The sequence below is a fragment of the Barbus barbus genome, assembly GCF_936440315.1.
Source record: "Barbus barbus genome assembly, chromosome: 4".
In the NCBI taxonomy this organism is placed as follows: domain Eukaryota; kingdom Metazoa; phylum Chordata; class Actinopteri; order Cypriniformes; family Cyprinidae; genus Barbus; species Barbus barbus.
The window spans coordinates 8,751,308-8,779,025 of NC_136732.1; the positions used below are offsets into that span (position 1 = coordinate 8,751,308).

Here is a 27,718-nt window from a genome sequence, read left to right on the forward strand (position 1 = left end):
ATCTGAGCACATGTTTTATTGATATCATATACAGATTTAAAGTGTACAGTTTAACCGGAGACTGACTTTAAGGTGTTTCTGGAGGAGAGGATGATGTCACGTGTTGTTAATCCCACAGCTCGGATTCAGAGAACAAACATGGCGGCGTCCATCACCCGCTACAGATCAACTAACACGGTCATTAGAAACAGAGTTAAACTAACAAATACATTTACTTGCACATATTTCACAATCGGGATATCAGATATTTCATAATAGAGCGAGTATGTTTGTGAATGATAATAATCAAAAAAGGAAATAAAAGCGATCCATGTGTCATTCAGCGCTATTCACGTGACGAGAATGACGCGTCTCCATGGAAACAATAAACTAAACATTCTAAAATAACGGTCGCCTGAAAAACGTCACGCAGGCTCCGCTACAATATTTTAAAGTCACGTGTTTAATGTTTAATGTGACACAGAGACACTGAAGAGTCTGAATGATAGAGTGTAAATCCAGCATGTAGAGGCTGAGTGAATGTGTGTGTGAATGTGTGTAAGAGTGTGAGTGTGTGTTTGTCAGAGACGCTGTAGAAGGACAGAGAGCCGCTCGACTCGTCCAGAAACACTGCTACTCTCTTACAGGAGACACCAGCAGCTGCTGAGATATTAGTGGAGTTATTATTGTGACGAGCAATGAATCCGTGATCAGAGCAGTCAAGACTCCAGGACTGATCATTATATCCAAACCAACAGTCACTCCTTCCTTTCCTCTTGATTCCTTTATAAGACACTGATATATCAACACCATCTCCGCTCCACTCAGTCTCCCAGTAACAGCGTCCAGTCAGTCTCTCTGAACACAGAACCTGAGGCTCATAATCAAATCTGTCGGGATGATCAGGATATGACTGTCTCTCTGTCACTGTCGTCACCTTCCTGTTCTCCTCAGACAGAACGAGTTCAGAGTTTACTGTGTTTGGATCCAGAGTGAGATCACAGCCATCTGAACACAACACACACACATTACACACTAAACTACTAACAACTAAACTCTGTGTGTGTGTGTGTGTGTGTGTGTGTGTGTGTGTGTCTGTGTGACTTACATTTGTGGAGTCCTGCTGTGATCCTGAACTCTCCTCCATGATCCACACTAGAAAACACACACAACTGTTGTTTGATGAACTTGTGAAAAAAGAATAAAAACGTGACTGGAAACGTCCGTGAGAGACCGGCTAATGAATGCTATATATTATCACTTTAAACAACAGAGAGTGAAAGTAAGATTCAACAGAAAAGCGGAGCTACAATCGCAATCCTCTCAGCAGCTCGACAGACAGAAGCAATCGAGCCAGTGTTGCTATACACTTTTGTGAATAATTAGCTGTCAGGGTCTTTTGGGAAAACAATAAAAGGCCAGATTTTTACTGTCACACAGATCGTTTTTGCAGAGGATTTCCCAACATTGCGTTCTTTTATTCCACTTTGACTTATCTGTAACTTTGTCCAGCTGGAATTTTCACCCCAAAATGGCGGCCGAAGCGCCACCTAGGGGCTGTTACTCGAAAAGCATCAAAGTTTCGCCTCTTGCCCTGCATCCCAATGTTCATACGATCCACCCTATCTACCCTATATACACTACATTGCCAAGAGTATTGGGTCACCCCCTTCTAATGAACATGTTTGACTACTTTAGCAATTTAGAAAACGGCTGCAGAACAAAAGAAGGCGTACACCGTGTCTACACCGGACGCGACAAAGCAACCGTTGAAAATCATTTGAACTTTGTGTCAGTACATCATAAATAAAACGCGGCAGCAGTGTACTGTCGGGGATTTGTCGTATCGCGCCTCATACAGTCTAGACAGCATCACTGATTATAATGAGTTCTATAGTATTTTGAAGAAGGACCCGTGTAAATATCGGAGAGAACTCAAGGAGTGCGAAGGCCTGCGATCGGATGCCGAGGTTGCTTTGTTTCTTCTCAATAGGCGAGCATTGGTTACATTGGTTTTGCTTTTGTTTCACAGAACTGATCGTTCCCGTACGTAGGAGTATCATTGATGGATTAAAAAATATATAAATTTTACTCTTAAAAGGACAAAACAAAGATACAGAAAGAAATAAAATGATCACTTTTTAAAGTTAATTTAAGCATGTCTTAAGTCATAAATGAAATGGATTTGTGTAAAAGTACAATTCATATGTGGCTACCTCGTCATCTTGCCCCAGGAAATCCTACTCATTTATATTGTTTGTTTGTTTTTTAAACCACATTTTAAATAGCAATTTTAACCAAGAAAATCACAATTAGATCCCTCCAATCATTATTAGTTAATGTCATGCAGTATTTGTTTTGCTGTGCGGCCTGTGAGTAATTTTACACAGTATTTTTTACTCTATCACTTAATTCAAATCATAGAGAAGCTTCCATCTGAGACAAAAATACAGTAATTTAAACTAGATAAAAAAGTTCGTCGAGACAAACTTTAAGTTGGCTTGAGAAAGCCGGACCAGAAAGTTTAAAAGAGTTTGAAAAGTTTAAAATAAGTTAAAGAAGTTTAAAAAGTTTAAGTTTGAAAAGTTTTAAAAGTTTTTAGTTTCACGCTTTTCAGTCTGAAATAGTTTGAAGATTAACATAGCTTGAAAACCTTAAAGTTTGATAGACAGACAGACAGACAGACACAGACAGAGACAGACAGAGACAGACACAGACAGACAGACAGACAGACAGACAGACAGACAGACAGACAGACAGACAGATAGACAGATAGATAGATAGATAGATAGATAGATAGATAGATAGATAGATAGATAGATAGATAGATAGATAGATAGATAGATAGATAGATAGATAGATAGATAAGAAATATTAGAGGAGTCTGAATGAGTTTGAATGGGTTAGAAATAGTACATAGAAGGGAAGTCTGATTGAGCCTCAAAGGATTCTGGGAGTTTAGATTTGAATTTTGACAGTTGGAGTTTGAATAGTCTTGGCTCATCTGAACATTCCGTCAATGTAAGTCTATGGGATTTTTATGATTTTTAATCTTCAGTTTTATGAAAACCATAAGTCCGATCAGTTAGAAAAGATATAGCACACCCGGCGAGATCAGTCTGACGATCTGGGCTGAGTTTGGAGTCTGTAGAGTTAAAGCTCTAGGAGGAGATAGAGTTGTAAATTTAGTCTCAGAAGAATAATAATAAGAAGTTTATAGAGATTTCAGTAAGTTGGCTTTCTCAAGCCAACTTAAGAAGTTTATTCAAGTGTGCTGTTAGTATACTTCTTTTAAACTATAAAAGTATACTTTTAGTCTACTTCTCAGAAATATACTTAAAATGACATTTAAGTATATTTGACTTATATTTAGAAAAAGTCTATATATATATTTGAGCTATACTGTGCTCCTAGAATCTGTGTTTTCATTGTTATACTGTAGGGGGCACTAGTACTCATCTTATCTACAGAATTCCCGCCCAAAAAAAACTGTGAAGTGAAGAAGAAACTGAAACAACAGGTGCTTCCACATGTAATCTAACATGATCATCAGACATAAAACAGCATCAAAATAGTGTAAAGTTATGGAATAAAATGTCGACCCATGAAGAGGTAATAATGACCGTCGAGCTTTGGGGTGTTGATCGGCTCCATCTACGTTTTGATTATCATTCTGAATCCAATTCATAGTCTTTTTTCAGTTTTTTGTTCAAAATGTTTTTTATTTATGAAACTTACCCACATTCAAGTGTTTAAAAAAAATGCATGAAGCTAGAATAAGATGTTTTTGTTTACCCTGTTCTTTCTTTTGATGTTTTGTATGTTCAGATATTCCTATAACAAAATATATACAAATTAATACCTAAATTGGGACATAGTACTAGACAAAGTATGATGTTAAGTTCACTAATAGAAAACGTACGAGTATACTTGCAGTATAAAACTACTAAACTAAAAATGCAAATACAAGTATTTAATTAGTAAACTATCAGTATACTTATACGTTTACTTTTAGTATAGTTGCAGTATAAGCTAAAAACATTGATGTAAACTAGTTGTGTACTCAAAAGTTTACTACTGTTATACTTAAAGTATACTTTTATGTACTAGAAAGCCGGTTCAAGGAACAAAAACGAAAACGTTTGACTGGAACAGAACCGGAAAACAGAAACAAAATCAAATTTTATAGTTCCGAACAGAATATAAAATCTGAAATGGCCATTAACCGGGTTAATAACGTTATTTTATGGTTCCATTTAATATTTGAAATTTGCTGTTAACCAATCAGGAATTCAAGTAGTACAGACTATGCAAACGTGATGCTGACGCATCCAGCGAGTGAAATGCCCCCCCGCGCTCAGAACTCTAGTCACAATGGCAATGAATTCTGCTACCATCTGTTTTAATGGGAGGTAGCAAAATCTGACAGTGTAGCACAAATCATCAGAACACCGGCGTTAGCGTTTATCCGACGACAGTGTAAGATGGATTCAACAGATCTTACGCACCTGCGGCGCTTCTGTGAACGGAGAAAACACAATAAAACTATAGGCTTGCATAAAAAGGAATATATATGCCTATACACTAAATATATTTCACGTAAATCATTGACAGATTAACAAAACGAAAGAAAAAAAACTATGCTGAGTTAGGCCTACGGTTCATTGTGACGCATTCCAACGTTCTCGGAAAGGAAAACAAGACGGCAGAAAGTAGTTTTCTTTATTTTGCAAAAGCTTTACAGTTTTATTTGTTTTGCAATAGCTTGACAGGTTTGAATGATGTCTTGCATCTGTATAACCAACCAGTATTGGTATGGCCATATCGCGCTGGTGCCTCACGCGCACAAAGACACATATTTTAGCGACATTGCAGCCTGTTCATTATCAAAATAAAATACAGTTAAAGGAACGTGTAAAACGTTACAGTGCTCTGTTGTCCGATCTGTTGCATTCAGCGTGACCACTGCCTCACTGCGCTGTTGTTGCCGATGTGAAGGATGATGTTTTACGTCGATGAAAGTAAAAGCCAATAAATAATATTTTAGTATACGTCGAGAATATGGAAACATTTGGATTCGTGCCGAGTGAAAGAGGTAGGCATCAGTTTCACCTTTAATTTGTTTTTGGATTGACGTTTTTATAGCAGCCTTAAGTTTAGAGGATTTGTTGTGGAGAGAAACTAATAACGGTGTTTATAATGTTTGTAAACATTTTTGATTTACCAGCATTTTAGCCTACATCATTTCAGAGTTATAGCCTAATAAAATGCGACGTGGCTTAGCCTTTGCTTTTTCCTCAAAATGCAATTTTATACAAGGAGCTTTTTTTTAAACAATTAGCAGCAAACATTTTTAAATATCGTTAAAAAAATACTTTGTCTTTAAAGCATTAATAGATTTTTTTCATTTGTTTAGTAGCCTACTTTTAGAAATTTAAAAATCTAGAAAAGATGATGCTGTATTGGCTGTGACTAAGAGCAGCGGGTTAAGATACCATCTCTTTCTGTATTTTTTTCTTTCTATTTATTTTTGTGTAAAGAAAACACTGTAATTTATTATTATTATTATTATAGGCAAAGACCATTTTAAAAATAACGGTATTAACTGTTATTTTTTCTACTCGAACCGGTTTCGGAACGGTAATAATACAGAGGAACGGATGAACAGAAACGTTAAAATATCGATTCTGCTCGGAGTGAACCGATTGACTTTTTCCTTTCGTTTTCAAGCCCTGCTAGAAAATGGGCCAATTTAGTCCCAAGGAGTTTTGAAATAGTACACTTAGAAGTATACAACTAGTACATTGATATTTGTATACTTACTACAAAAAGTATACTTAAAAATATACTTGAACTTTCCTTAAGTATACTTCATAAAATAAACTTGAGGTATACTACTTTTTGGTAAGGGTGCAGCAAAGAGTATAGAAGACCATCAGTACAAGTTCTTTGAATGCAGTCCTGTGGCACACTGCTCTGCAAATTCTGTCTCTTCCTTGTTTAATTTACCTGATTCAGATAATCAGCTCATTAGGAGAGAGATCCATGAACTGAACTGAACTGTGTCAGATAAGAGAAACGCAGTGTTGGGGAGTAGTTAACTACAAGTAGCGTAGTTTTAAACACTGCATTGTTTTAAACACTAAATATTTTACTTAAAACATTCCTCAGACACTTATTCAGTTATTTATAATATACGTTGTTCAAAAAAATCAAAAGTAGTTTCAATGTAGCTAGCTACTTTTTGATAGTAACTTGTAGTGTAGCTAACTACTTTTCCAAAAGGGTAGCTTGACTGTAGTTTAACTACTAACTTAACTACATTTTTCAGTAGCTTGGCAGTAGCTCAGTTGCTTTTTAAACAGTGTAGCTTTTCCAGTAGCTAACTACTTTTTGCAGCAAGTAGCGGTGTAGCGCGAACAAAAGCTACATTGCGTTTTGTCGAGCCTGCGCGAATCAGCGCGATGCAACGATATTCTTCTTGTTAGATTACAAACTCATATTTTGCCATTACCGCCACCTGTTGTTTAATCACGCATCTTGCGGCTAACGGTTCACTGACGTACAGAAGTGGGTTGACACACCCATATTATCCATGATGGAGCAAGACGTGGCGGCAGATTTGGAGGATGGAGAAACAACTAACGTTAATTACCCATGGCCTTATTTGTCCAAGTGCATGTCTCTCAAAGAAACGACAAGTAAAGGTTACACTTTTTGTAACAGTCTGGGATATTTGAGTGTTGTGTGTAATAAAACAATACTCTTTGAAATCATAATTGTATTGCATTGTTTTAAACACTAAATATTTTACTTAAAACATTCCTCAGAAACTTATTCAGTTATTTATAATATACGTTGTTCAAAAAAATCAAAAGTAGTTTCAATGTAGCTAGCTACTTTTTGATAGTAACTTGTAGTGTAGCTAACTACTTTTCCAAAAGGGTAGCTTGACTGTAGTTTAACTACTTTAACTAACGAGTAGCTTGTAGCTTGTCAAACTACAGTTTCAGAGTAGCTTCCCCAACACTGGAGAAACGTACAAAATGTGCAGAGCAGTGGGTCCTCAGCACTGGGGTCTGTTCTTTGTACATCGCTAACTCAGTTAGCTGGATTGTTTGGTTCTTCAAAGCTCATCCCGGAGTTGCTGTCATAGCAACAGGTCCATAAGCTTAAACCTGCTCGGGAGCAGGCTTATTTCATGTAAACAGGATTAGATTGCATCTTTTTAAGAAAACTTAATACTTAAAATCTGTCCCAGCCACTGCTACTTTATTAGAAGAGTACCCTACTGGTCCAGGGACAGTAATTTAAAATAATAATAATTAAAAAATTAATTGAAAAGTAATATAATAATGTTGTGTAGTCTATAATACTATAGACAGCCAGTTTTACTCCCTGAAAGATTTATTCGTGATGAAATAATTACTTTATAATTGCATTGGAGTTTTACACACATGCTATACAAATAATCTGAGCCATGCATTAATTTGAGTGATGACTGACAGATATTATGGGAGTGGCTTGATGAAGAGCAGGAGATGCAGATAACTTGATCTTGACCCTTAAGAAACCTTAATTAATGCGGTCACATAACAAATCTGCTTCAAAGATGAATTGCTGATTGCAACATTGAAATAAAATGTCAAGCCTGTACAAATACTTCAAATCGTGAATTTAACCCTCTAAAGGACTAATTGTGAATTTACAGCTTAAATAATTGACTTTATATTTTGTACTTATATTTAGGAGTAAAAACATTTTCCAATATTTGTTTTCTTCATCTGACCTTTGACCTTTTTTTAGGGATCCGTCATTTATAACTGACGTTGTCCCATTAGGGTAAATTATTTTTGGCAAATTGTCTGAAACTTCACACACAATCAAGTGCTTTTTCACTCTCTGAAAAGAATTAAGTTTTTTCTTGTGCTGCTATATTTGATTTGGAACTCGTGTGTGAAAATTGTCTAAAACTTGACACAAATTCGGATGAAATTTCTCTGCCTGAAAACCATCTCAGTGTTTCAAAAGCATTAAAACAACTTTAACATTGTGTTTCATCTTGGAATTTCAATTCAATTATCGTAGCACAAGTGAAAGTCAACAAGACTCTTCTTTTTCAGTGTATCCCACACATAAGTAGATGTTGACTTGTGCAGCCATCATTGGAGCATTGCTGCCTGTTGAGAACCACTGATTTAAAGTACAAATAATATGGCAAAGAATATTCATAAGGATTTCACAGAACCCCAGTGAAGCATATTTCACATTTCTGGGTTTCTCAGAAGTCATTATAGTTGGGTAAACTTCTAGTGGTGAATATATTTTTGCATTCCCATTTGCTCAAATAGCAAAAAAAGCAGGGTTGACGACATTGTTCTATCTTCTAATGGCAGTCAGAAGATAGAACAATGTCAAATTTGCCGTCTCTCCCACAGCTGTTATTAGTAGCACCCTCACAGCAGTATTAACTTTTTTTCTAATTTGATGGAAAGTTAATATAATACAAAGTACAATGTTGCAAATGTGTATATATATTTTTTTGTTTTAATGCTGAAGTCTGTGAAACGGGTCCATGTTAAAAGGAATCTGTCCTAAAATCTCACCTCATTGAAACATGGCTTCAGTGGGTTACTGCTTAACTTACTTGAGTTTGTCCAGATATTTGAGTGTATCAGAGAGCAGCTTCACTCCTGATTCTCCTGGGTGATTGTAGCTCACGTCCAGCTCTCTCAGGTGTGAGGGGTTTGAACTCAGAGCTGATGACAGAGCAGCACAACCTTCTGCTGTCACCATACAGCCAGATAATCTACAACAAAAGTAGCTTCATGTTAATATACTCCATTTTTAGAGATATAAAATTTTATATCCAACAAAGCTCTTCTACTGGTGGCCTTGAAATTGATTTTAATGAAGCCACTGTGCTGCATGACACATAGGAGTACACACTGACAGACTACACATAAGAGGACAAGTCATGGGGGCATTCGTGGCCTAATGGATAGAGGATAGCGAGTCAGACTTGCAACCCGAAGGTCGCGGGTTCGAGTCTCAGGTCTGGCAGGAATTGGAGGTGGGGGGAGTGGAGAAGCAGCGCTCTCTTCCACCTTCAATACCACGACTGAGGTGAGACCCTTGAGCAAGGCACCGAATCCCCAACTGCTCCCTGAACGCCGCAGCATTGGCTGGCCACTGCTCCTGGTGTGTGTGTGTTCACAAATTCCGAGTATGACACCATACTTGGCCACGTCACTTCACTTCATATCATATCAGATCTGGTGAGAGCATGTCTGTAGACAGCTTCATAATGGGTTTCTTTTGACGAGAGTGACGAAAGGCTGTAAGGAAAGCCCTTATATGGAGATGGTCTGGGTGTTTTTTTATGCAAGGGTCTAACCTCATGCATGAGGCAGCTCATTTAGAATACTCCAAACTCACTAACATTAGAACAAGGTTAATTATGACTTTAAAATTAAAACAAATAAAAACTATATAGTAAAACTATTTGAAACTATAAAAAATTGTGTCTTGTTTCACCATCTAGATATTACAGCCCATATATATAGATTTATATGCAAACATCTAGTGGCTAGTTCAGCAGTTTTGTTATTATTTATTAAACATTTGCAAAGAATAAATAAATATAGTTTATACATAACATTAATAAATTACACCATATACATATCAGTCTATTTTAAAATAAGCCTGCATGTTGAAATGTATGTGAAATGCTGTGATCTTTCTTTATTTCATTGACTAATTCGAAGTGTGGGGACTCTTGTGTTGATTTGTGTACATTTTCCAGCTCATTTTAACGCTAGACAACTTGCACACAACTGCAAATGTTCAAGTTGGTTGAGTAGCCTACTTTGTTAAAGCAAAGTCTTCATGGATAGCTTACGCTGTACAATTATGTTATTTCCTTTATCCTCTTTGAAAACAAAATAACTGTGAAATTTCCAGACATTAAAATGTTTTTCCCAGCAAGAATCATAGCAAATAATTTACTTTAGCAGCATCTTATTCCTCCTTTGAGGACAATATTTGGAGACCGGTGTTATTTGAGCACGCACCAGCAGGTGGCTCACATGAGTCAAAATGAGTGTCAACAGAACCAAGAACTACTGTATGATGAAGTAGCACTAAATATAGCGCTGTTGTGTCAAAATACTAATTTATTTAATTTTAAATTAAACAAGTGTAATCCTGATAGTATTCACACTTTTTACAAAATGTAACCGTAATCTGAATACTTTGTTTTTTAATGTAACTGTAATGAGTTAGTTCCTAGATTTTTGTATCCTGATTACATAATGCTGTTTCATGCATTCCATAACTCCAACACTTGTCCTTAAGTACCTCAGTATGTTGAGTTGACAGTTTGGACTCTTCAGTCCAGCACAGAGTTGCATTACTCCTGAATCTCGTAGGTCATTGTTACTCAGGTCCAGTTCTATCAGGGGAGAGTTTGATGATTGTAGAGCTGAAGCAATGATTTCACAGTGCTGATCAGTGAGATTACAGTTTGCCAATCTGAAAAAAAGAGAGGGGTCTGGATATAAAGTATGCTGGTGTACCTACCAGATTACAAGACTTCAATATGACGTTCATTGAGCTTCAACATAAGATAATACAGCATAATATTTCAGTCTTTACAGGAAAATTCAGTAACACTTTATTTTAGGGTTTCTTAACTAGTAGCTAATTAATGTGCATATTAATAGTTAATCAGCCATTTATTAGTAGTAATTAAGATCATATTAATGCCTTATTCTACATGACCTTATTCTACATCCCTAATCCTATCCAATACCTAAACTTAACAACTGCCTTACTAGTTATTAATAAGCAGCAAATTAGGAGTTTGAGGGAAAAGTCATAGTTAGTTAATAAGTGTTCCCTATTCTAAAGTGTTACCGAAAATTCAGTAATTAAAATAAATGCGTCTTAAAAGTAATATTTTATTAACATTATATTTAAACACTTGTTTCTTTTTTATTTATACAAAACTTAATTGTGGAATAAGCCTTATTAGTTGAATATTGTAATTAAATTTTTCAAATAAGTGTTTTCTTCATAGTCTAGTATAATTATATTCAACTTATAATAGTATTCCATTTTCACACTCACAGAGCTTTTCTGCAGGTTCTCACAGCAGGTAACAGTCTCAACCGACCCTCTTTTGATTTGATATTGTACTTTTTAAAGTCTAACTCTTCCAGGACCTCCTCTGACATCAGGATCATGTTTGCCAAAGTTGAGCATTGTGCAAGAGATAATTTTTTTCTTTTTGTTTTAGAGTTTAAAAATGACTGCATTTCTTTAACAACAGAATTATCCTTCATTTCAATCAAGCAGTGTGACAGATTCATCCATCTTTCAGGACTGACATTGTTTTTTTGTCCTCGTTTGAGGTTGTGGATTATGTTCTTGATGCTCTCTGGGTTGTTCTCTGTGTGTATCAGTACATCCTGTAAGAGTCTCTGATTGCACTCCAGTGAGATGCCATGAAGAAATCGAAGAAAAAGATCCAGATGTCCATTTTTACTGCTCAAGGCTTTATTCATTGATACCTTCAGAAACACATCCAGAGTAACATTCTCACACTGAGTTCTGGACTTTCCTGTCAGAAATATCTTCAGAACCTCACTGTTCTTGTGTAAATAGCAGAAAAACACATGCAGTGCTGCAAAAAACTCCTGAAAGCTCAGATGTACAAAGCTGTAAACCTTCCTGTGATAAATCACAGATTCCTCCCTAAAGATCTCAGTGCAAATCCCAGAATACACTGAGGCATCAGTGACGTCTATGCCGCTCTCTCTCAGGTCCTCCTCATAGAACATCACATTGCCCTTCATCAGCTGATTGAAAGCCAGTTCAGCAAGTTTAACAATCACTTCTCTGCTGGACTGCAGGAGTTTCTCTGGATATCTCTCCTCATATTTCTGGTTTCTCATATTTGTTTGAATGAGCAGGAAGTGGATGTACATTTCAGTCAGAGTCTGAGGGATTTCTGCACTGAGATCTTGTTTCAGGATGTTTTGAAGCACAGTGGCTGAGATCCAGCAGAAGACGGGTATGTGGCACATGATGTGGAGGCTTCTTGCTCTTCTGATGTTTGAGATGATTCTGCTGGCTTGATGCTCATCACTGATTCGCTTCCTGAAATATTCCTCCTTCTGAGGGTCATTGAATCCCTGAATCTCTGTCACACGGTTGAGGTAGTTGGAGGGGATCTGATTGGCTGCTGCTGGTCTGGTGGTGATCCAGATGAGAGCAGAGGGAAGCAGATCTCGTCTCAGGAGGTTTGACATCAACAGACCCACTGATGAAATCTCAGTCACATCAGAAACTTTCTGACTGTCTGAAAACATCAGTGAAATTCTGCTTTCATCCAGACCATCAAAGATGAACACAACTTTACATTTATCATAAATATTTGAGTCCAGATGTTGAAGTTCAGGATGAAAGTCAAGCAGAAGTCTGTGAAGACTGTACTGATGATCTTTAATCAAGTTCAGCTCTCGAAATGTAAGCACAAACATGAAATCTACATCCTGATTGGCTTTTCCCTCGGCCCAGTCCAGAATAAACTTCTGCACAGAGACGGTTTTTCCAATTCCAGCGATGCCTTTAGTAAGAACAGTCTTTATTTTGTCTTTCTTCTCTCTTCTCATCTCCTCATATCCTGGTTCAGATAAAGGATTAAAGATGTCATTGCAGTTGATTGGAGTGTCTTGGAGTGTCCTGTAACTTTTCTCCATCTGTAGCACCTCATGTTCTTCATTCACTCCTTCACTCTCTCCCTCTATGATGTACAGCTGTGTGTAAATCTGGTTCAGGAGGGTTTGATTCTCTTGTAGTTTGACTCCCTCAAATAAGCTCTCATACTTGTTCTTCATGCTGGTTTTGTGCTGGTCTTTGACTCTCTGCAGATCATCATGCACTGGTGGGCCTGAATTGAGCTGCAGGTCTGTTTCTGTATCATGATGACTGGTGTGGATCTGATAGTAGGAGGATGTGCAGGTCGGTGAGGACACATATCTGATCTGGTCAGCTCTCCAACCACTGAAAACACACCAAAACAAACAAAGGATTCGGTCAATATGACATTAAATCATCTGACCGATGTGACAAAAATAATTTCTGTGTAAACAGACATCTAACAGAGAAATGCCAGAAAAAAGCACAGAAGCATAGAACACTAGAAGGGTAACAGAGTGGAAAGCAGCACACAAGCTGCATGTATGCAGAGCAGAAATGTGCTTTCCCACAACATTGTTTCCAACTTATAAAGCTTAGTTGGAATAACTTAAGTAAAAGTTACAAGTATAAAACTTAAAAACATAAAGTGGAAGTGAAGCAGCCAGTCAAGTTTGCATTATTTAGAAAAGTGATTTCCACTTTAAATTTAAAAATATATAGCAAACACGTTTAATGAAACCATTTTAAAGAAAAAATGATGTTTTGTTATAGCTTTTAGAGCAAGGGCGCCGCCATCTTGCAGTACCACCGCATGTGACGTCGCAGGGTTGGTTCGCTCCGTTGGCCAGTGTAGTAATATATAAGTATTTCTTTACTTTCTGAACACATAAATGTTATTTTAACACATCAATATTTTGGTTTTCACCATCATTTGGATGCATAGTCAACATAAATATCTATATCACATTATTGAAAGTGACGTGCTCTGCAATTAACCCATCCAAAGTGCACACACACAGCAGTGAACACACACACACACACACCCAGAGCAGTGGGCAGCCACTTATGCTGCGGCGCCCAGGGATCAATTGGGGGTTCGGTGCCTTGCTCAAGGGCACCTCAGTCGTGGTATTGAGGGTGGAGAGAGCGCTGTACACAGAACAGCATACGCATAACGCAATTTGCGTCCAGCAGATACTCTCCAAAATGACATTACGCTGACACAGGAGACTGTGTCTGTGTTTGTTTTCTTCCCATACAAAAAGTATTCTCGTAGCTTCATAATGTTACGGTTGAACCACTGATGTCAGATGGACTATTTTGACGATCCTTTTCATACTTTTATGGACCAGGGTATCCGCGGGGTTTTAAAAAGTATTAAAAAGTGATAAATCAAAATTGTCAAATTTAAGGCCATTAAAAGTATTAAATGTGGTCTCAAAGGTATTATTTTTTCCAAATTAGGTATTATTTTTTCAGACTATCAGGTGTCCTATTCTGATTGAAATTCTATCTGCGTTCGTGTTAGTTCGTTTAAATATGGGCTTTAGCATATCTGGGGACATGATCAAAGATCTTTCGTCTCCGTCTCAACTTATGTTTGATGCTGACGTCATATTCAGTGGTCGTTCGGCAACATCTCAGAACACAGAAGTGGCTGGCTTACGTTTTATTTTAGACTTGCTTCAAGGCATATCTTCAACGACTGGACAACCATCGTCGTCTTCATGGGCAAATGCAAGTTTTCTGGTAGCTGGGTGAACGACCCAGCGTTTAAGGACTGGCTCAGGCCTGTAGTAGGGAATAACAGGCAGGCTTATTGTTCGGTGAGTAAAAAAACATCAATGTCAACTGGATGGGAGCTAACGCTCTTCGGTCGCATATGCAATCCACTAAACATAAAAATGGAATGCGTGCTCGGAGAGAGCAGTTAATTCTACCAATCTCAGCTGTCTGTGCGGCTGCACCTCCACCACCACCGCCGCAAATTAGTGCCACTGTAGGCCTACTGGCCAACGCTATGGCTCCAGCAATGTCTGACCTCCGGGTGGCCATGGGCGCCACACCAACACTGCGCGCGGAGGCTCTGTGGTGTCTGAACACTGCAGTTAAACACCACTCATTGAACTCCAATGAAGGAATTTCGGAGCTGTTTAAAGAGATGTTTCCCGACTCTGACGTCGCAAAGTCATTCACGTGTGGTAAAGACAAAACCGGGTACGTCATCAGATTTGGATTAGCATCGTTCTTCAAAAAACAACTTGTTGATGGCATCAACAAGGCTGGGCCATTCGTGTTGATGTTTGATGAGAGCCTCAATCAGGCGTCAAAGAAAAAACAGCTTGACATCCATGTTCGATACTGGGAGGATGACCGTGTCCAATCCAGATACTTTGGATCTCAGTTTTTGGGACATGGAAGGGCAGAAGATTTGTTGCATCACATAAAGGTAAGTTCTTTTTTATATAGCCCTACTTACGCGGTATCCTGTGATCACTCATTTGAAGAGTTATTTATTCACAAAGATTTTGTATATTATAGGATGATGTTGGCTAATTTACTGTTGGTTACACAAAATAATAAAATTGGCCAAAGTCCTGCAGTTACTTGAATGAAACCTGTAGGCCCACCTGCATTTATTGACCTGTGGGGTATAGCTCCAAGGTACAAGAAAACTATGTTTATAGTATTTTGTTAAATTCAACATCACAGTTATAGAAATGTAATATTTGGCTAAGGTTTTGTTGTTGGAAAAAAACACTAAATAATTTAATTGCTGAATTACCAATTATTAATTGAAATCAAATGTGTACTATGCATACAGGGATGCAAACAGCGCGCTTTTCGGCGCATCCCACTTTTTTCACGTCAGTTTGGGTGACAAAGTCATCTGAAGGCATTCCATAGCTTAATGTGAGGGACAGAAGTCTACTGACATCATTAAAGTTTACGGAAACTCGTTTTCCCTCCTCTGCGGCTGTCAATCATTCTCCATTCAGTAACGTTATTCAAACAGCGCGCGCCTCTTCCGGTTACAGCAGGATGCACGGTAAAACTCTCTCCAATATGATATATTCACATTAAAATGCTTGATCTGTAGAGAAAAGGCTGTGGACTTGCATAAAATGACTTTATTTTGTTGGAGTTTGTTGCTGTTTTAAACGACTCGCTACCGTGTGGCTGTTAGATCACACACACAAGGACTATGAATCGCCACCGTGGAGAGGGGCTTCTCCATTAACAAGGAGGTGGAAACCTGTAACCTTCTAGGTGAATCCTTGGAGGCACTGAGGTTAATCTGTGACAATGTCAGTAGCTGTGGTGGTGTCCTCAAGGTGCCTTTAACCAAGGACCTGCTGGCTTCTGTGGCCTCAGCAAGGTCCCAGTACAGGCTCTACCTGGAGCAAGAGCGTAAAAAGAGGGAGAGTGATGCTCAAACACAGAAAAGGAAGGCCGCAGAGGACGAACTACAGGAGCTCAAGCAGCAACGCAGAGTCCTGGACGAAGTCTGTGCCATCCTTGAAAATGATGCCAACAAATTGGCCGAGGAGGCAGAGGGGAAAGCTGGGTCAAAAATGGCCCAGCTAATCACCAAATCAAACACACTTAGAAGGAGACACAAGGAGAAAAAAGAGGAACTGGTCAAAATTGACAAAACTATTGAGGAAAAGGCCATGGAATTAAGGCACTTGCCATAGGATTTTATGCCCACAAGTTCATATTAGGCCTATAGCACAAGTGCAAACAATAGTTCACCAGTTCATGTAGTGGATGCCAGTTTGTGAATCAGCAACTTGCAGTGAATGCCAGCCAGTGTCCTAGAACTATCCATTCTCTCCATTGCACATTTTATGTAGTTTGTTTTATTTTTATTTACTAAGTGAAATAAATATGTGCAATATGTTGTCAACATCAGTCTCTAAATCTATTCTTTTTTTGTATGTTATATATGCCAAAATCTGTGTAAATAATAGAAAGGTCGCTGATTAACACTTGCAATTCAGTGTCGTGATGGTTTTAAAAAAAATTCTGAAGGTAGTAAAAAAGGTATTAAAAAGTAGTGATTTAACTTAAGGATTGCTGTATATACCCTGTGGACCTTGACAGTCAGAGCCGATCCTCCCTATACGCAGAATACGCAAGCTGCGTAGTGCCCCCAAAACACCCCTTGCTCTCAAAGAGGTTTTAAGTTTAGTTTTGTTTTTGAATTTGGCCAGCGATGAAAACATGAATGTTCATTTCTTTTAATGTGGTGGGCTGTCACCCTCTCTACGTAAAAATCAGTCAAATCATAACGTGAATGTTTTACAAGACTAACAAAAAAAACCGTGTTGAAAGCGTACCGAGCCGCGGAAGAGATACTGTTTCTCGAGTGCTTTCCGTGAGCGCGACGAAACACGGACAAATGCGTATCATCCCCCCGTCGGCGACACAGTTTTGCATAGGGCCCCCAGAAGTCTAGGATTGGCACTGTTGACAGTGTTAATTGTTTGGCAGCCAATGGGACAGTCACAAGCCTGCCGGTTTTCATCCAAAATATCTTAATTTGTGCTCCAAAGATGAACAAAGCTTTTACGGGTTTGGAACGACATGGGGGTAAGCGACAAAATTTTAATTTTGGGGTGGAATAACCCTTTAAATGAGTTTAGTTTAAACACAGATATCAATGTGCTCTTCAAGTCTCACCTGTGCATGTGCGCTATCAGCTCTATGACGGAATAAATGACTGCTCATATTTCAGCATACGGCACTTGCATTGAACATTAGTGAATGGTTTGGCCACGTCCCTCCCCAATCGCTGTTGTTGTAATGTACTGGGAAGCCAGCACATCCATCAACAGAAACATACATTAGTCGAACCCTGTTTGTATTACGTGTTATTTAAAACAAACCATATTACAGATGTGTTGTCAGATTTAAGTTGAATCCCAGTCCAAGTGCGTACCAAACTGTGTGTGGAGAACCGTTCCACCCCTACTAGGGATGGGAAGATTAACCGATATGTATCGATACGCGGTCATGCGCGTGCACGATGCGAGTGCATCGGTAGAGCAGCAGAGGATGAATGAAATTTTGGAAACAAATCGAGATGCATCGGTTTTTCCAAGATACAGCTTATCTTTTTAATATAGAATGTATTTCTTTGTTTATTAACAAGTGTTGTCAACCTGTTTTTGGAGTATAATTTAATCGACCTACATAAAGTAGGCCTTAGCAACGGACTTGCGGATGTGTACACTACAATTCAATGTATCAGGTGCGCGGATGAACCTTTAACTGAAGGTGACTGACCACTGTGCACTATTCTAAAAGGCCACAAGGTGTCCTCCTGTTTACTTTAAGAAATTTTATTTTTATTAGCCTGTTGTTTACAGTGACAGTGATGTTTCAAAGTAAAAGCAGCATAACACTGCTAGTTCACGACGTTAAGTTTTGAATATTCAGTTGCAAAATATATCTTTGTAAAACTTATTTTCATAGTTGAAAAGTTAAATCACAATTCTTGTTGTGCAATAGTAAACCTTCTTTCTGTTGAAAGAGTGCAAATATATTTTTTTAGTATATATTGCACTTATACATTCTGTTCATCTTGAAATACTTAAACAATATGTGCCATATGTTCTAAAATGGCCCTCTACTGTAAACCGACACTCAGGCTCTGAGAGAAAAACCAGTTTGTAAAAAAAAGTCTTGGTTTTACTTGGTTAATAAATAATCAAACTCATTCAATGGCACCGCATCTTCTTTCACATCATCACATAAACTTGATCTAATTAGTTAGTGCTGAATTATCGCATCGTATCGTGATATGGGTGTGAATCGTATCGTATTGCATCGCAATATGTCACAAATGTATCGTTAATATATCGGATCGGATACTTTGTATCGAGATGCGTATCGGATCGGCATTATACCTTAGATGCCCAACCCTAACCCCTACTAATTTCCTGGGCTCTTAAACTCGTAAATAAATTTCCTGAAAATGTTTGGGTGTCAAACACACCCTAACGGTTTAGATTCTTATGATTTCTTGGGATGCCCATATTTTATTGTAATCATTATTATCACAAGCTGTAATCATTGCCTAACATGTTCATTATGTCTACGTAACTGAATACATGACTTTAAGTAGCCATACAACCTATAATATATTATAGCTGTACACTATGTATATTACTCTAATAACAGATTACTTCCTGAGTGACAACATGAAAACATACTTTTTTGTGAAGCTGCTTTAAAACAAAATGTATTGTGAAAGCACTATACCAATTAAACTCAAATTAAATTTCTAACTGGTATTACATTTTTGGTGATCCGATGACAAGTGGTCAGCGCTAAAAACAGGTGGAAATGCAATTTAAAAAAAATGTTGCTATCAGATCACTGAAACCACATATGGAGGTGGTCAAAACACATGTGACCACATCACATTTGAACTGTAAACAATATCCATCCTGAATGTGTCTCTGACAGCAGTAAAGCATCATATACTCATCACCAATTCATTTAACATCCTGAATTATGATCAAAATCACAGATGCCTTTGTTATCCTTTTCTGTTCACCCATAATATGATATTATCATGATCATACTCACACAGGGTGAAAGGGCACTGCACTATAACTGAACATGTGTGGGTGTTTCTTCATGGACACACAGCTGGATACTGGAGACACCTCTCTCTTTCTCTTCCTGCTGATGAGACTGAGAAAAAGAAAAAAATATTATAGACCGTTTCTCTGAAGATTATTGACATTGATCAATACTGCTTTTAGAGCCGTATTTGGATTACATATACTTACAGAGAGAAAGCAAATGTTTTATTAATTGATTTAATAGGATAAAATATTGAATCAATTACAAATTAACTTTAAGAAAACTAACCTGAGCCAATATGCATGTTGAATACTAAATGATAGACAAACAGAGGCAGAAAATGAAAGACATAAATAAAGAGCAAATAAATAAACTAGTATTAAACAATGTTACTGTAGGTTTGTTTCATCAATGTCATCAAATCTGTATGCCTAGAATAGCTAAATATGTTGTTTGGTAGTAAAGTTGTAGCAAAGGAGGCAGAAAAAAACAGAAAGGCATTTTGAACAGACAAGAAATTAGATTACATTGACATGAATTTAAATATTCTATTATGTGCATCTCGTCCTTAAGCTTTATTGTTATATGAATATATAAAAAACTAAACTTTTTTTATCTGCTTGTTTCTTTAGCCTTATTATGGTCCCATTTAGTGTTTAATTAAATATCAGCCTGTAGCATGCACCCAAGATGTCAGTGCTAGTTTTTACCAGATGATAGTATGACGCACAGAAGTAAATATTCTTATTGTGTGATACAAGAGCTGAAGTCAGTCGCAGAAGTGTAGCAGATAATAAAACATGAGTGGTATTGTGATTAAGTTGCATTGAGATACCTCACCTGGTAACAGCACCTTACAAAATGAAGTTATCATGACCACAAGAGTCCCTTTAACCTGTTCTTATACCTCAAAATCTCTCTGACTGAGCATCTATCAGGACTCCTGATAGATAAACTACATATTTCTATCTCAATGTAGCAAGTTTGTGAGACGTTCTTTTATTAGGTCCTACAGCCTCTAGTTCAGAATCATTCTGACCCCTCAATGAAAATAATGTATAATGGATTCTGAGCTTAGTGGTCAGAAACACTTTATTTTGATAGTTCACTTTAGACAAGTAACTTTACTTAAGAGTTATTTAAGAACCTTAGAGTGTCGATTAAACATTTTTACATACCTTAATATTTCTTAACTAAGCGATTCACTAATGTCTGCATTTCAGAGTAAGTTACTTTGTTAATGATTCATCATGTTATAATTAGGGCCGGGACTTTAACGCGTTAATTTAGATTAATTAATTACACAAAAATAACGCGTAAAAATTTTTTAACGCATTTTAATCGCACTTATTTTTGCACCGCGGAACGTTTCTCACTGGATGAGTTTCGGCAGACCGATTATACTGGAGCACCAACTAGCGTTCAGACTAGGCTGTTTCTCAATTCCAAGAACGCAAAGAACGGACTTGCGTTCTCGTGGAGACCGGTCTTGCCAAGCTTCCTTGGAAGAACGAACTCGGAAGGACGCGAGAACACAGAACGCACACTTATGAGAATTGAGATGTACTGCGTTCCTGCTTAACTGACCGCATAGTCTCAGCATAAGAAACGGCCAATGAACAATAAATATTACAAAATGTCATAACTTATTAAAACATTTCATACTATTATAGATATTACTTTCATATAATTGTATTGTTTTATTTTACAGCGTTATATGTTTTACTCTTAAGATTCATTTTAATATGCCAATAAAAATGCAGACTTTCTCCAGGTCTTATAACTTTATTAAAATTAACCAAAACAAAACGATAAATGTTTACTTTCAACTTGAAGAGCCGTATTTATGAGAGCGACTTTAAAGCTTACAGGCTTCTGTACACCGGCCACCCACAGCGTTTTCTGGGATTTCTAACGGCTCGATTCTCTCAAGTCTGCACTCGATGCATCCTCAGTTTCAAGAACATATCCGGGCACTTTCATGCATCCTCTGTACTTGCGTTCTTGAGAATTGGAACTGAACTTCGACGGTTAATGATGACGTAGAACGAGAACACAAGGACGCAAGATCGCTGAAGAACGCATATTGAGAAACAGCCAAAAACAAACCACAGTGAACATGGACAAAGAAGCTGATGAGACCGCTTTGGTTGGCCCTGTGGATGGGAAATTTAAAAATCCATATAAAAAAAACTTACTTCTCACTGTTCTCAGGTCAAATATTTATATGCGATTAAAATGCGATTAATTTCGATTAATTAATTACAAAGCCTCTAATTAATTAGATTAATTTTTTTAATCGAGTCCCGGCCCTAGTTATAATATCAAATCCACAGCAGATAGTGAATAAAACTCACACAGGGTCAGAGGTCACAGCAGGTCCATCACTGAGATCAGGAGGAATAATCATGGAGTTGTTACTCTTCATAGACACACAAATGTATCCTGAAGATGCTGCTCTCTGAGTGTGAACATCACTGAGATCAGGGGGCAAACCCATGGAGTAGTTACTCTTCATAGAAACACAACTGTATCCTGGAGATGCTGCTCTCTGAGTGTGAACATCACTGAGATCAGGGGGCAAACCCATGGAGTAGTTACTCTTCATAGAAACACAACTGTATCCTGAAGATGCTGCTCTCTGAGTGTGAACATCACTGAGATCAGGGGGCAAACCCATGGAGTAGTTACTCTTCATAGAAACACAACTGTATCCTGGAGATGCTGCTCTCTGAGTGTGAACATCACTGAGATCAGGGGGCAAACCCATGGAGTAGTTACTCTTCATAGAAACACAGCTGAATCCTGGAGATGCTGCTCTCTGAGTGTGAACATCACTGAGATCAGGGGGCAAACCCATGGAGTAGTTACTCTTCATAGAAACACAACTGTATCCTGGAGATGCTGCTCTCTGAGTGTCAACATCACTGAGATCAGGGGGCAAACCCATGGAGTAGTTACTCTTCATAGAAACACAACTGTATCCTGGAGATGCTGCTCTCTGAGTGTGAACATCACTGAGATCAGGAGGAATAATCATGGAGTAGTTACTCTTCATAGAAACACAACTGTATCCTGAAGATGCTGCTCTCTGAGTGTGAACATCACTGAGATCAGGGGGCAAACCCATGGAGTAGTTACTCTTCATAGAAACACAACTGTATCCTGGAGATGCTGCTCTCTGAGTGTGAACATCACTGAGATCAGGAGGAATAATCATGGAGTAGTTACTCTTCATAGAAACACAACTGTATCCTGAAGATGCTGCTCTCTGAGTGTGAACATCACTGAGATCAGGGGGCAAACCCATGGAGTAGTTACTCTTCATAGAAACACAACTGTATCCTGGAGATGCTGCTCTCTGAGTGTCAACATCACTGAGATCAGGGGGCAAACCCATGGAGTAGTTACTCTTCATAGAAACACAACTGTATCCTGAAGATGCTGCTCTCTGAGTGTGAACATCACTGAGATCAGGGGGCAAACCCATGGAGTAGTTACTCTTCACAGACACACAACTGTATCCTGGAGATGCTGCTCTCTGAGCGTGAACAGGAGCCTCCTGCTCCCTCTCCTCATATGCACTCATTTTATAGGCAGAGTTCATCTTTTCTCCCTTATCGATGTGAAACTTGATTTCAGGTCTGTATGTGGAAACAGAGAACATTATGAATTTGTAAATAAAGTAAATAAAAAATTAAATAAAATCTGTAAATACAACATTTAATATACAGCAGACTGTCTGGATGTGCAATCTCATCCCAACAGAGAGAATTTCTAAAGTAAAAAAATGAACACGCTGATGATAGTATTGCAACAATCAGTCAAAACTCACAGACTTTGAGTTTTGCATGACAAACATATTTATTCTGTGTCTGTTTTTGCAAAACATTTAGTTGCAGCTGAATACCATGAACAAAGATCAGCAGGCTACATAAAAACTGGACTCGATTAAGAGCTGTTTGTGTGCAAAATAGAGCTGCATGATTCTGGGTAAATTGAGATCTTTTTTTAATGGAGGTTATGATTCTCTCACAACTCGAAGAAAAAACATTAGCTAAACAAAACATGTAAATTATGGAGATATGAATGATTCAATGACTCAAGATTTACTTGTTTCATTACTGGATAAAACAGCGTTTTTGAATGAATCTCTTGAATGAATGATTTAAAGACAACAACATTTTTACCAGCCCCTTTTCGCCACCTGCTGGCGTAACAACGTAATTGTTCCTTTTTAAGTGTCAAATTACTTGCAAAAGGTGATTTACTCTATTTTTATGTTACCACACAGAGTTATATCCAAACTCTAAACTTTTATACCCATACAAATGTGATTATTTTAATGCTTGTAACAGAAATAATAATACTGTGTGGTTGAAGAGACTGTCGTGAAGCGGTTTCATACCTGACAGCTAAATAGATCAAATAAAAAAGATTAGAGAAGCTAGTGTTATTTATTTAATTTATTTTAAAGAAAACAAGCAGTTAGTAAATGAATAGAGTGCAAGTGTAAAAGGGCCATATGATTCTCTCTTTCTTTCTTTTTGGCCTCATAATGTTAATCAAAATAACATAACTGAGCCTTCCAGTGAAATGAGTGAAGTTATCTCTGGTGAAGTATGCAGGACTTCTCCAATCATTTATTCGGCTTAAATTCCACCTCTCCAAGCTCACATTCATCTGAACACAACCACAGCTTAGAACCAAGTCCCTGTCCTGCATTTCTTTTGTGATAATCCATTACACTCAGATGTATGTCACAATACAGAAGAAAATATCTATTGCTACTTCTGTTTCAGAACTTAATTTATACTGCTTACCAAGGGCTGTTCCCAATACACACACTTGTGGATTTGGCCAATAGAGGACGTGTGCACTTAATAGGAAGTAGCTGTGCAAGACTGTCCCAGGTTTGATAAACACCAGCTTCAGTGTTTATTAAGGACACTGATTCACATAATCAAAAGTGCAGAGATCAGTATGGATTTTACTAAAATGGTTACAACTGCTTTTTATAACTTAATTAGGACTAGCTCAATTAATAAATTGTCTTGTTAAACGGGAACTTCTGAATACCAAAAATCAAATAGTGTAAATAAAGCTCTGTAAAACTGTTACTTTCTTTACAACTCAATGTTGTGTGTCCCATCAAGTAATCAAAATTTCTACTCAATGTGCATACTATCCACCCTATCTGCCCTAAACAGTACTGAAAATGACTAATATCACATAGACTATAGTTTGGATACTGGATAGTACGCAGATTGGGACGTAGGCCTGCTGTCTGTCTGAACCAAACACAGGAAACTGTAACTTAGGCCAAAGCAAATGTGTCACGTACTAAACTGTGGTTATTGGGACAGGGCTTCATACTTATATATATATATATATATACTTATATATATATATATATATATATATATATATATATATATATATATATAGCTATATATTTATATAGATGACCTATTTTTGTCATTACATTAGTTGCACATTCGCATTAATGCACAACTAATGTAATGTTTAGGCCTTCTGTTTACTAATATTTATTTTACGGATTAACTAAATATCCACATATCCACACACCGTATCAAATAAGACCAGCAATAACATACAATAATATAAATAACATAATAAACTACGCTTAAGGAAGAAAAACATTACTTCAAGCGTCGACTGAAGCGTTAGTTTCCGTGAAGTAGCTCGTGTTTGATCAAACTGCGTTTGAGTGTCTGTTTCAGACGGAAATGCTCCGTATTGATATTAGACCTACAGTTTAGAAAGGTTTTAACAAACTTACCGTACGCTGCGAAGACATTTTTGATCTGGATTCTTCTAAAATGGCGTCTAGTTGTTGTTGCTTTCGGTTTCATTATAAGAGGCTGCTGAGTTCAGTTCTGCTGAAAACAACAAGCTCCGCCCAAAACTGAGCTGAACTCCAGGATACATGTTATTTACTGCACTGGAGCGTGACAATCCATAATGAAGGAGAAGGTTACTTTAAGTGTGTTTTTTCACAAATCAACTTTGGTGTCCTTTGGCGTTTTGGGTATTTTTCTAAAAATCTCAGTTTGTGTTCCACAGAAGGGAGAAATAAAGTCATACAAACCCAAATAAGAAAAAGTTGGGATGTTTTAAAATGCCATGAAATTGAGAATCTGTGGTTTGCTAATTATCTTTGTTTTTTATTTAATTTACAAAAGTACAAAGAAAATACAATGTTTTCACAGACCAACTTTGCATTTGGTAAAAACAAAGACATTTTGATTTTGATGGCTGCAATACACTTAATACACAAAAAATACACAAGTTGAGAGAGGTAAAATAAACATGACAGAATATAGAATACCGTAATTAAACTGTTTTGAAACAGTTCACAGGCAGGTCATTTGGTAATAGGTAAGGTTATCATGTTTGGGTATAAAAGGAGCATCTTAGTCTTTGCAAGCAAAGCTGGATCATGGCTTATCACAAATTTCTAAATTAGTTTACATTTACAAAATATAATTAATTTGGTCAGTAAATTCATTGTAAATATTTTCTTTGTACCTTTTTATAAGGAATTCTGCGGCAAGACCTTTTAACTAAACAAAATTAGATTTTAATTTTCAGACTTGAATTTGATTTTATTGCATTTTACAAAACGTCCCCATTTCAGATTGGATTTATACATCTGGGATGGCATGAGGTTGAGTAAATAATGGGAAAATTTTATTTTTGGATGGAGTACCCGATTTAACATTACTTACAATTTTGTCTTTGAGTATCTGTCCAGCTTCCATTGCCACTGGCTGTCCAGGCTAATTCTAGGCAAAACATTAAAAATTTGTATGCAAAACTTATAAAAAATTATCAGACCTCACAATAGCACTTCATAGGTTTTCAAAATAGACTCGAAGCCACTAGTGCTCTATCATGATCAAATTTAGCGTCAAAAATAAAAAGTAACATACTATGTTGGTGTTGATCCACATTTGAATTATGTTCATGACTCCATTCTTGTATTCTTGGTGCTACAAAAGACACATTATTGTGATTCTCTCATATAAACAATATTTAAATACATCACTTAAGTTTGATAAGACACATGCTGCTTTCATACATTAAACACGGTAACTGCTGTAAAACCAGTGGCGATCCTAGACTTTGGGGACCCTACGCAAAACCGTGTCGGGGGTGGGGGTGGGGGGGGGGTGGGGTTATGAATGAATGAAACGCCTTTGTCCGTGTTCACTCTGTCTTGAATCGCCCTCACGGAAAGCGCTTGAGATACAGTGTCTCTTCTGTTTTTATTAGTCTCGAGCAAGAGACTGTAGGCTATGACATTCACGTTACATGATTTGACTGATTTTTATGTAGAAAGGGAGACAACGCACAACATTAAAAGAAATTAACATTCATGTTTTCATAACCGCTGGCCAAATTCAAAAACAAAACTAAAATTAAATCATCTTTGAAAGCAAGGGGGGCCCCTGGGGTTTCGGGGGCCCTACGCAGCTTGAGTACTTTGCGTATAGGGAGGATCGGCTCAGTGTAAAACTGCCAGATTGCCATTTCCAGTAATTCTACCATATGTGCTGTTCACGCAAGCAACAAATTGTCTTTCCTTCTCTTTACCATTTTACAATTTTCAATAAAATATAAATAAAATAAATAACAAAGAAAGAACGAAAGAAAGACGTGGAAAAACGTTACCTAAATGTTGTGGCATCACTGACTGAGTGCTATCCTTATGTACAGCTTATCTGTAACCCCCTGGCATCTCTGGATCATTGACATATTAATAAATTACATCAACGATAAAATAATGCTCATAATTTTCCAGAAAAATTTGTATGTATCTTGCCTTCGAATTGATGTGCCATAACCCTATGTCCTTCACTCTGGACATCCCAGTTTGGTGTATTGCAGAATTCTAAAAAGGAATATTTGTGTTAGTACAATTACATGTACAATATTCTGTACTGGCTATCATACAGCTTTTACATTGCCAGCAGATGGCATTCAGATTAGGCCTTTGTAGTGGAAATTGTATGTCATTCATCTAAAGCACATTGTCGGATTTGGTGTTTGTTGGCCCAAGCAATGAGGTCTTCTCTCAAAGAATTTGTTTCACGATCCTCCTCAGAGAGTGACAAATATGTGTCACAATCTGAAGAGAACTCAGAGCTTTCATCTGTGCTGAATGTGTCCTTTTGGTTTAAGGATATATTTCAACTCTCTCTTAAAGAACAAGCTGTGCTACACTCAGAAATTGATCTTGCAGGGGATGAACAATGTTGTAAGGGTTCTTGAAGTACAGGACTAGCGCAAATATCACTATATTTGTTTTTGGCCTGATTTTGGTGACAATTAGAAAGAATCTTGTTGGCTGCTCTCCAGCATCTCATAATATTGAATTATGTCAGTTCGAGTAATGATGCTGAAAATA

General features: G+C 37.4%; 1 protein-coding gene across 3 annotated transcripts; it reads right to left on the bottom strand.

Moving 5' to 3' along the window:
- On the bottom strand, positions 1 to 25,215 carry LOC306864588 (uncharacterized protein). 3 transcript variants are annotated; one of them, XR_013783799.1, is made up of 10 exons: positions 25,088 to 25,163; positions 21,642 to 22,928; positions 19,573 to 19,596; positions 19,285 to 19,392; positions 11,110 to 13,047; positions 10,339 to 10,512; positions 8,627 to 8,788; positions 3,775 to 3,813; positions 1,088 to 1,134; positions 1 to 987 (listed from the first exon to the last, which is right to left on the bottom strand). XR_013783799.1 is itself a non-coding variant. In XM_079408685.1 (9 exons), exons 2-9 carry the CDS (start codon positions 22,889 to 22,891, stop codon positions 443 to 445), a joined length of 4,248 nt encoding a protein of 1,415 aa, XP_079264811.1. In that variant the 5' UTR covers positions 22,892 to 22,928; positions 25,088 to 25,163; the 3' UTR covers positions 1 to 442. The 3 variants fall into 3 exon arrangements, 2 of the variants coding, with proteins under 2 accessions (XP_079264811.1, XP_079264812.1); XM_079408685.1 differs by lacking the exon at positions 3,775 to 3,813; XM_079408686.1 differs by lacking the exons at positions 3,775 to 3,813; positions 19,573 to 19,596 and having other exon boundaries at positions 25,088 to 25,215.
- Positions 25,216 to 27,718: the final 2,503 nt, after the last annotated feature.

Bases quoted from the DNA above. Each gene is read 5' to 3' on its own strand.
- LOC306864588 (XM_079408685.1), bottom strand. From the start codon at position 22,891: ATGAACTCTGCCTATAAAATGAGTGCATATGAGGAGAGGGAGCAGGAG. The intron at 19,597-21,641 runs GTGAGTTTTATT...TCTATCATTTAG, and splicing joins GCTGTGACCTCTGACCCTGT to TATTCAACATGCATATTGGC. The intron at 1,135-8,626 runs GTAAGTTAAGCA...TGTGTTTTCTAG, and splicing joins AAATATCTGGACAAACTCAA to TGTGGATCATGGAGGAGAGT.